The 10,072-nt window shown below is 45.6% G+C and overlaps 1 protein-coding gene across 1 annotated transcript; it reads left to right on the forward strand.

The window, feature by feature from the left end:
- Nucleotides 1-1,506: 1,506 nt before the first annotated feature.
- YWHAH (tyrosine 3-monooxygenase/tryptophan 5-monooxygenase activation protein eta) lies at nt 1,507-9,438 on the forward strand. Its single transcript, XM_082203474.1, has 2 exons — nt 1,507-1,941; nt 8,058-9,438. Exons 1-2 carry the CDS (start codon nt 1,855-1,857, stop codon nt 8,712-8,714), a joined length of 744 nt encoding a protein of 247 aa, XP_082059600.1. The 5' UTR covers nt 1,507-1,854; the 3' UTR covers nt 8,715-9,438.
- Nucleotides 9,439-10,072: the final 634 nt, after the last annotated feature.

A 10,072-nucleotide genomic window follows, 5' to 3' on the forward strand; every position in this document is an offset into this window, starting at 1 on the left:
GAAGGAATGGGCACTTAGAGACAAGCTGTGCATTAATAAGTCATGCTTTCCCGGCAAATGAAAGGAGAAAAAAATCAAGTTTGCAAGCCAGGCGGAGGCGAGTTGGAGGCTCAGAAGTCACTTCACTCAGGATCACGGGGGAACATTGAGCCCAGGGCCAATATCTGCCTCCCAACCTGCTGCCCTTAATGTCACAAACGCCCCTTCAATTTTCCTCATGTTCTCAAGATGTGTTTGGACTCTAGGCCCTATCAGGCTGGGGCAGTGTGGTGTAGTGGTTAAGAGCGGTAGAGTCGTAATCTGGTGAACCGGGTTTGCTTCCCTGCTCCTCCACATGCAGCTGCTGGGTGACCTTGGGCTAGTCACACTTCTTTGAAGTCTCTCAGCCCCACTCACCTCACAGAGTGTTTGTTTTGGGGGAGGAAGGGAAAGGAGAATGTTAGCCGCTTTGAGACTCCTTTGGGTAGTGATAAAGCAGGATATCAAATCCAAACTCCTCCTCCTCTTCTTCATAGTTCAAAATACAGTAGTACCTTGGGTTAACTTAATTTGTTCCGGAAGTCCGTTCTTAACCTGAAAGTGATCTTAACCTGAAGCACCACTTTAGCTAATGGGGCCTCCTGCTGCCGCGCGATTTCTGTTCTCATGCTGAAGCAAAGTGCTTAACCCGAGGTACTATTTCTGGGTTAGCGGAGTCTGTAACCTGAAGCCTATGTAACCCGAGGTACCACTGTAGCTGGAAGGCAAAGCTTGTTTACCCTCTGAAAGGCTCTTGCCACCTTTGCAAGGAAGGGCTTCTCTCTGCAGAAGAGAACAGACAATGAGTCCTGTGAAAGGCACTCCCGAAAAAGCCCACCTCCCAGCAAACTTAGAACATTTCAAGTCTTACGCTTCTTTCAGCGAGCTCTTCCCGCCCCAATTTCACACTCGCAACAACAACCCTTCGAGGTAGGTCAGGCTGAGACCACTGAGCATCACGGCCCAGGGAGAGATTTTTTGGGGGTAGGTGTTAGGGAGGTCAGTCTCTAGATCTACCAACCCTCCTCGTGGGACGCCTCCCTCCTCCTCCGCCCTGCCTCCCTCCGCAATGCCCGCCCACCCCTTTTGCAATGCAGCACGGCTACCGCGCATGCTCCGGCCTCCCTCTCCCCGCCCCGCGCACTCCCGCGTCCAGCGCCGCGGAGCTATTTATAGCCGATGACGTCAGCTAGAAATAGAACGCCGGGGCCAGCCGCGGCTCACGCGCGTGACTGATGGGCTGACGCACGGGCACGCGCCCTCCGCAACCCCTCCCTTCCCTTGCGGTCTTCTTGGCTCCGCCCACTTTGCCCGCTTTTTTACTATAAGGGGAATGCCTCGTCAAGCGTGCGCATGCGCAGCTTTTTTTTTTTTTTTAAATATAATATCGCAGCAAGGAATCCAACTTGCCCTCCTTTCCCTTTAGCGGCGGCGCTTTACTCTCTGGCGCATGCGCACAGTGTCATGCAGTGAGCGTGTGTATGTAGGTAGGTGGGTGAGTCTCTGTCTCTGTCGGGCGCTGGCCGGTGTGTGGAGCGCGCACGCGCGAGAGCGAGGGAGTAGACGTTTGAAGCTGCGCGTGCGCGAAGCAGCCAGTCGGTCCAGTCAGTCACAGAGTGCGCGCGCTCTCTTGCCTGAGGTAAAAAAGAGGCGAAGGAGGGAGAGCCGTTGCTGCTACTGCTGCTGCTTCTGAGGCGACGCCGCCGCCGCCTCAGCCTCGCTCTGTCTTTGGCCGGCCCTGAAAGGAGCTTCGCCTCGGAAGGGCGCGCACAGCCCCAGCCCAGCGACCCCACCGCCACCTCGAGCCTCCGCCTCAGCCCCCGGACAACGACGACGATGAGCGACCGCGAGCAGCTGCTGCAGCGAGCCCGCCTGGCCGAGCAGGCGGAGCGATACGACGACATGGCTTCGGCCATGAAAGCGGTGAGTGGACCGAGCGAGGGGAGCCAAGAAGAAGAAGGAAGGGGCTGCTGCTGCTGACCCACTGCCAGACCCACCCACGGGGAGGATGAGGATGGCGGCCGCCCCCTTGGAGGAGGAAAGGGGGTCGGCGATGGTGACCAAGACTTCTCGCTCCAAATGTGTCGTCCCCCCTCTTTCTCACCTCCCTTCTCCTCAGTCCCCCTAACCTTTAAGGCGGATGCCTTGCAATACCTGTCTCTTTCAGGTTCTTGTTATTCTGAGGCTGCCCCCCCTTTTATTTCTATTAAGTGATCTTAAGAGGGTATTGTGGAAGCCTTTCTGGGGGAGGAGGGTTTGTTCTTCTTTTCTGTAGTTGGAGCTGGGAAGAGGCTGGGAGGGGGCAGTTCAGAGGGGGTGGGTGCTATCCATTGAATCAGCTGCTGTGGCCCCTTTCTCTCAGGCCTGGTCTAGGTGTCCCCCACTCTCTCTCAGCCCTCCCTCTGAAAGTAGAAGTTGGGGTGTGGGTGGGGATGCTCTGTAAAAGAATGAACTGGTTCTATCAGTGAACAGATCTCTCCTCTCAGCCTCCCTTCTAAGGCATGCTGCCTGTTAGTCTCCATCCTCTGGGAATGAGCTGGGAAAGGGGAAGGGTCTTTTAGCCCCTTTTAGTCTTCTCACCACACCACACACGTATGTTGTGACTAGGCAGGACAGGAGTGTGTGTGGCTTTCTTGAGGTGGGGTTAGTCAGATTATTTTATCATTTCCCTCCCTGTCTGCTTATCAGCTGACATGGGCATTGTCAACGATGGAGTGGGTGTATGTAGTGCACTAAGGGAGTGCCCTTTAACAGCTTGGCGTGTCTGTGTGTGCCAGAAGCTGAGGACAAGCCCTGAGCCATGCGGCAAGGTGGAGCAATGGGGATGTGGGCACTGTTGGAGTGGCATGGAGACTGATTTGAGCCCTGGGGCAGATCTGGCTGGGAAGCTCTTCTCTATAAGGTTTGTCAAAGGGTTCTATTTCATGTGGCTTTTGTTGGAGAGCTTCCTAACAGTTTGTCCCTCATGCTAATGAGGCTCTGCTTCTAAAACATCTTGAACCACTTTGAAAAAGGGCCTTTTGGCCATACTGCTATCCATCTCCCTTATTTCCAGCAGCCCCCCTTTGCATTTATATGGTACTTGCCTCAATAACCTTCCAAATGACTGGTTCAGAATTATTATTTTTGCCTTTTGTTCTTGTCATTTCAATATTCAGCAGCATAAAAAGGATTAAAATCTAATTAAATTTTGATAGTATTCTATAACATAACATGATTCTTATACAAGTTTGTTTTTCTTATTGCCACTGGACAGACAGCTTTTTATTTGGCCCACCAAAAAATATACCAGATTGCATGTAAATGCAAGGCATGTCAGTTTCCTTCTCTGTAATCCAGGTGGTCAGGATTCATCCTCGCTCTGCTATCTTGCATCTGCTTCACTTTCTTCTTTATTACTCTAGTGAGCATCAAATCCAAGGGACCAAAATCAATTGACAGTTCTTTGGAGGATTTCCCCTCATGCATTGGCATTATGGGTTTTCCATGAAAGTATTCTGACTGAATAGTATTTATGACTACCCAGTTTCCCCATTTTTGCTTGCAGGGGGATTTTGCACACTCACCCCCTCCTCCATACTTCCTGTCTGTTAACACTCTTGATTCTACCTCAGATTCTTTCCTCTGCACAACCTTGGAGATAGTCGCAGTGCTGGATGATTATGTTTCTGCCCATCTGTCTTGCCGCATGCTGACTCTGAGCCTGAGCTACTGTAGCACAAGCACACCCTACTGCTCTGAGGCAGGCTTCAGTAGCAGTGGGGATTCAGTCTTTAAAACAGCTACTCTTGGATACTTTTGCTTCAAGATCCATTTGTCAGTCTGAGCAATAGTCTGACATGTAAATGGTGCAGCTCTAGGGCAGCTTGTGGGGTTGGATTGCTATTTATTCCTGTCTGCTTTTGACCTACTTTTGAAGTTCCCACCATAAAAAGAGCAATTTCATGATTCCAGAATGACTACACATGTATAGTAGTGCACATGCATACCTAGATGACATGTGTTAGGATCTTTACCCAAGGGTTGCAGTGCATCACAGCAAACATGTTTTCTGAGGGGTAATTAGCTAAAAGACAACAGTGCAGTGCTTAGAGTAATTGAATATGCAGTTTACTACAAAAAGGGGAGTAAAAAACAGCCATGTCACTTGAAGCAGTGTGGGGTAACTTACTTAAGAGTTAGAGAGGCAAGAAAGGAAACAGGGAGGGAAAAGAGATCAGTGTGGGTACCTGTCCCAAGGCAAAAGTTATAGGAAATGACTCTTTCAAAGGTGTCTGCCTTAAATCTGGAGGTTGTAAATTGCACTAGATTTGCATGAATTATTCTTTACATATACTAAAATGACTAGACACCCTGACTCTTGATAACAAGGGGCACCATACAGAACATTCCTAGGTGAAGGCTGTGAAGGAAGAACACAAATGTTGGCAAGCTGTAGGTTCCTTTGGGACTCTTTTAAAACCAAGTGCAAAAATAAAATAAATGGAGAAGGAGGAAAGAGAAGGATTGGGGGAGGGGGAGTTAGGGCTATCTGTAAAAGAAAGAACCTCCGCTAGGGATTTCTCTTATAGGCTCTGTTATGTGAGGGAGGAAAAGAGTATTGATAGTGCTCCTGTCATGGGGTGATGAATATAAAGGTCTGGGGAGTGCAAGAGGGATCCCTTGCATACATGGTTTGGGAGGAAGTCACTAATCTTAATGTGTGGCTTAGTTATTTGCACTATCATTCTCCAGTGCTTCCTGCTTTCCCTCTCCAGGGCCCTGCAGTGCGAATCACTAGGTGCACTGCAAGGAAGCAGGGTGTGCACATACTCCAGAGGTCTCTGGCCTGCTGCATAGAGGGTGTCAACACCCTGTGGTTTGTGTTAATGGTGACAGCCAGCATATGCTTGCTCCTTTCTTGCCCTGGGTGTCTAAGCCTCTGCTGAGGAATACATTTTCAGGCAAAATTTAGATTTTGGAGCCAAGGTGATTAGAGAAGTATATAAAATGGGGACAGGGCTTGTATGTTTGTTAATAGAAGGGATGGCTTGTCTCACTCTACAAAATACAGTACCTGGCAATGTCATCTTTGTTGTTGGCATAATTTTCCATTTATGTGATAGGCTCAAACTATTATTGTAGAACTGTGAAATGGTTATAATATCATTCTTTTCAACTGCTCATTTGATTCTGCCTTACTCTGGCCTCATCTTTTTGGAGACTAGAAGTGATGGGAGTCTTTACCACAATTCTGCATACTAATTATTGGTTTTAGAACAGATTCAACTTTGTATAACATGGCTTGATACTCTAGGGTAAGGACATCCATTCAGAACTGTGTCTTGCTGAAATCAGTGCTACTAGTTCAGGTGCAGCCATATTTAACCATGCTAGTAACCTTAATGCTTTCTGCATGTCTAAACAGGATCATCTTGCTGGTGGTGGGGTGGGGTTTGATCATTTTCCCCATTTGAAATTATATTGGTTGATGTTTCACAAGGGAATTTATATTGCCTCTTTTATTGCTGTCTGCTACATATTCTTCCCTATTTCATGAGAAATTGAGATGCTGATCCTAATAAACAGTGAAATTAGAACATGCTGCCACTCCAAAGAGAAATATAGAGAACTTGCACATTCTTATCAGTGTTGTGTAAAAGCCAGCCCCATCTTGTATGCAAGCCCCTGCCCTACCTCTGGGTAGAGAGGGGGGTAGCATGCTAGGTCAGAGTGAAGGTGTTTGGAGGATTTCTGAGTGCTTTTGAGCAGTGTTGCCCAATGGGCACCTGCACGAGAATAGGTGGTTGGGCAACACTAGTCAGAGGTAGTGGCACCTCCAAGCAATGTTGCCCATCAGGAGAGTGGTTTGGCATAGCTTCAGGCTGCTGTGTCTAGTCTTCTGCACCCTTCTTTCCTGCTCCAGAACAAGAAAGGACAGCGAGGGGCAGAGGTTTACCTTTTTAGCTTGCATTGCTGGCTGTATGTCATGCTTATCAGAGAACACCACCACACTTGCCATGGTAAGCAGGTTTGCAGAGGCTTGGTTCTCATGTACAAACTTCAGTCAAAGGTTTTCAGCTTAAGACATCTTTGCTTTATGGTGAGGATTTTTGTCTCAAGAAAGCATGCATAGCATTGTGTGGAGAGCTGCCCAATTTACTTGAATGTGACCCATATCGCCTACATTTAGTAGGCAAGAAGTGAGCCATACTGTGAAAGTGGAGCTGTATCTATCCTTTCAGAAGACAAATGGACAGTAACAGGTAGGGGCAGGATTCCCTTAATCAAGACACCCTCCTGTCTAACTAGTTCCTCACCCTTACCCCTGTGGTAAAGGAGCTGTGGAGCAGTATTCTGTTAGAATGAAAGGTGGAATGAGTTATAAATGTGAATAGGTGTAAAGGAATTTTATTTGGTAAAAAGTGCATTATTCCTCCAGTGGGGTTACTATTTGCTTGTCATTGAGCCTTTTGCAGTGCTCTGAAAGGAGCAGTGCTTTGCTTTTTTTTTTTTTTTTTTTTTTTGCCTGAGCCAGATTTTAGTACAGGGTGTTCCATTGGTCCTGTACACACATATGGCTAGCTATTTATACTAGAGACATAAGTAGAATTATTTGTTAGTGGACAGGATTGCCACAGGCCACGTAACTTGTGACGTAGACAATGAGTTCATATCTACATTTCCAAGATGAGGACTCTGTTCATTTCCAGATTCCTTATATAGGGAATTTCATTAGCTGTAATTTAGGAGATGGAAATGAAAGAAAATCAATTTTAATAATACAGATGTTTTTAATTCTTCTTATGAAAGCTTTAGGAAAATCACATGCATTTTTGTATACAAAATTTCCTCATTTATATTTCTTCCTCAAATTGAGTTAAATGTTGTAGAAAAACTGTGATGTTACTTCTTGGTTTGCACATTTATAGCTGGTTGATTGTTGCATTAATTATGTCTCACACTGAGTAAGGTTTGCACCTCCCTTAGTTGGTCACTTATAGCACTCAACCCTTCAGATTTTTTTCTTTATGGAAGTTGCAATATCTTCTTCCCACAACAGGATGGCTTTGGGCTAATTTGCCTTCCACACTTCCACAGTGGATGCTGGGGAGCTAGAAGATATTTCTCTTTGCTCTATTCCTGCTTCCTACTGCATGCTGCTTCCAGTTTTCAGCAGGGCAGTTTCCATTGTCTTAGCAGCCAGATCATTCCTTCCCTAAGCAGCCACAGACTCAGGGAAGTTATAGCTGCATTTCTGATTCTCAGCTGATGTGACTCTATGCAATGCAGGGATCCTTTTTCTCAGCCTGTGAAAGATGAATCAACTGGGGCTGAATATGTGTTCCAAGGTGCTAGGATTATGCTTTTATGAGCAATCACTGAAAAAGGGCTCATGGACTTTTAAGTCCACAAATCCTCTGTCTCAATAAATCTGATGGGCCTTAGGTCCTGTTCTTTAACGCCATTTATTTATTTATTTCGTAGCAAACTAACACAGCTGCTATTCTAGCCTCTTTTGAAGGCATAAAAATTAAAGGTGCCAGATCTGTGTAGGAATAAACATTATAAATTCTTAGTCACCCACACCTTAATTTTAAGTGCAAGAGAATTTTCCAGCCCTGTAATCTGTCATCATTATTGATGTTGCTTTGTGCTTACGATATGAATGTTGTCCTCTCAATACATAATGTAAAATCATTCCGCTTCTGCCTGAGGGTGGAGATGCACTTGAATCATTGTCTGCTTCCTACGGTGTCCTTACTATGTTCATCAATGCAAGGCAGAGTTACTTTAAACCTCCAAATGGCTGATGAGGTGAAAAACTGTTGTCAATGTGTTCCATGTTCAGAGAGCATAGAGAGGTCTTTTGTCCTTCTATTGATTAATGGAATGGAAGTTCCAGTGTTGAAAGACTAGTTTCTCTGCAACCATAAGGGCCCAGAGAGTCTTTTGGCTTTTGTAATAGATATGGGTGAAACTTGTACATGTGGTATGGTTTGGAGGATGGTATATTTGGCCCCCAAAACTTGTCTTAATATCTCTATGTGCATTTGCAGGTGACCGAGCTGAATGAGCCCCTCTCAAATGAAGACAGGAACCTGCTGTCTGTAGCATACAAGAATGTAGTTGGTGCCAGGCGATCTTCCTGGCGAGTCATCAGCAGCATAGAGCAGAAAACCATGGCTGATGGGAATGAGAAGAAGCTGGAAAAGGTTAAAGCTTACAGGGAGAAGATTGAAAAGGAGTTGGAGACAGTGTGCAATGATGTTTTGGCCCTGCTAGACAAGTTCTTGATCAAGAACTGCAGTGACATTCAATATGAGAGCAAGGTCTTCTACCTGAAAATGAAAGGTGATTACTACCGCTATTTGGCAGAAGTCGCTGCAGGTGAGAAGAAGAACAGCGTTGTGGAAGCATCAGAGGCTGCCTACAAAGAAGCCTTTGAAATCAGCAAAGAGCACATGCAGCCCACGCACCCAATCAGGCTGGGGCTGGCACTCAACTTCTCCGTCTTCTACTATGAAATCCAGAATGCCCCTGAGCAGGCCTGCCTTCTAGCCAAACAAGCCTTTGATGATGCCATTGCGGAGCTGGACACACTCAACGAGGATTCCTACAAGGACTCCACGCTTATCATGCAGCTCCTTCGAGACAACCTCACTCTCTGGACAAGTGACCAGCAGGATGAGGAGGCAGGGGAAGGCAACAATTGAAGAGCTCCCCAGATCACGGCTTCCCATCAACCACCACCTCATCACCATCACCAATACTTCTTGGCCACGATCACACTATGTATTTAGTGCTAAGCATAAATGTATTGTTGGCACAGCTGTGAGGTCTGCCAGATGCTGCTTCAGATGGGGCTTCATGGGCATTGCTGGACTAAATGGTGTATCAGCCCTGTTTATCATAGTGGCATATTGTGCAGGAAGAAACTTAAAATGAGGCATTTTAGTTTCATTTGATTCATATTATATGGGTTAATAAAAGAGTGGAAATGATTTAGGAGAATTGATCGAAAATTGAATCTTTAAATTTTCTGCTTGGAGTGGATTATGTCAGTTCAGCAGTACATCTTATACATGCAAAACATGGAAGTGGCTCTAAGCAGATGTGAACTGATTTTGTCCTGTTCATCAATTTTAAAATGTGAGGTTCTATAACAATCTGTGTTTCACTCTTTATGTGCACAGACTTGGTTTCAGGCAATGCATCTTGAGGTTTTGATTTTGATACTTGTAAGCTTTTTTTGCAGTTATGAAGAATCATGATTTATTTTTTGTAAATTCTTTGGCTGTTCAGTTGCCTGTGTATTCTGACAGCGCAGTGTCAATGTTAGCCCATGTTAAGATGGATGATGAGATGCCAGACTTCTAAATTAAGTGTTTTGGAATTAAAGAAAATAAACTGCTGCTTGGGGGAGATAAGTTGTAAGAAGTTGTGTGTTTGTTTGAGAGGATTTAAACCCACCCACTAACCAAAGTTCTCAAGGTGACTCACGAAGTACAATGAAATAGGAATTTCTAGAGAGGGGCAAAGGTATATTCAGATTTACCTGCATTCCTCAGATGTTCCTTTTGCTGCTGCTGAATCTTTGGGCCACAGCATGTCTCAGAGGAAATCGCCATCACCTCAAAAAGGATGTTAGCCTCTCAAAAAATGGGATTCTTAGTGATTTCTCACAGCTTCTGCTGGCAGATACAAGATGGAGCAAATAAATTTACAAGCCTTCAATTCTCAAATATTTACAAAATAATACTCCCAAGGTGTGTAAATATAGGAATTAAATAAGCTCGTTAAACCTGCAAGCCCCTTCTCACTGATTAGCTGGGTTCCAGTAACAGGGAAATGCAGAGTGAATATTTTGCCCCAGTTGCAATGAATGCCTGACTGATTTTACTGCTTGTGGATGAGGCATGAGGTTTTCTTCTGTCCCATGGGTGCCATAGAACTCTGCTGGTATGCCAACCTTACACAGCTTCACTTTAAAGTATGACCAATTGCATAAGATCCCACCCTTCTTTTTGACCTAGTTACCTACTGGAGTATCACATTCTGGAAGTTAAGGGCA

The sequence above is a fragment of the Podarcis vaucheri genome, assembly GCF_965113315.1.
Source record: "Podarcis vaucheri genome assembly, chromosome: 16".
Classification (NCBI taxonomy): Eukaryota; Metazoa; Chordata; class Lepidosauria; order Squamata; family Lacertidae; genus Podarcis; species Podarcis vaucheri.

Coding starts and splice junctions, on each gene's coding strand:
- YWHAH (XM_082203474.1), top strand. CDS start 1,855: ATGAGCGACCGCGAGCAGCTGCTGCAGCGAGCCCGCCTGGCCGAGCAG. Junction 1,942..8,057: donor TGGCTTCGGCCATGAAAGCG/GTGAGTGGACCG, acceptor GTGCATTTGCAG/GTGACCGAGCTGAATGAGCC.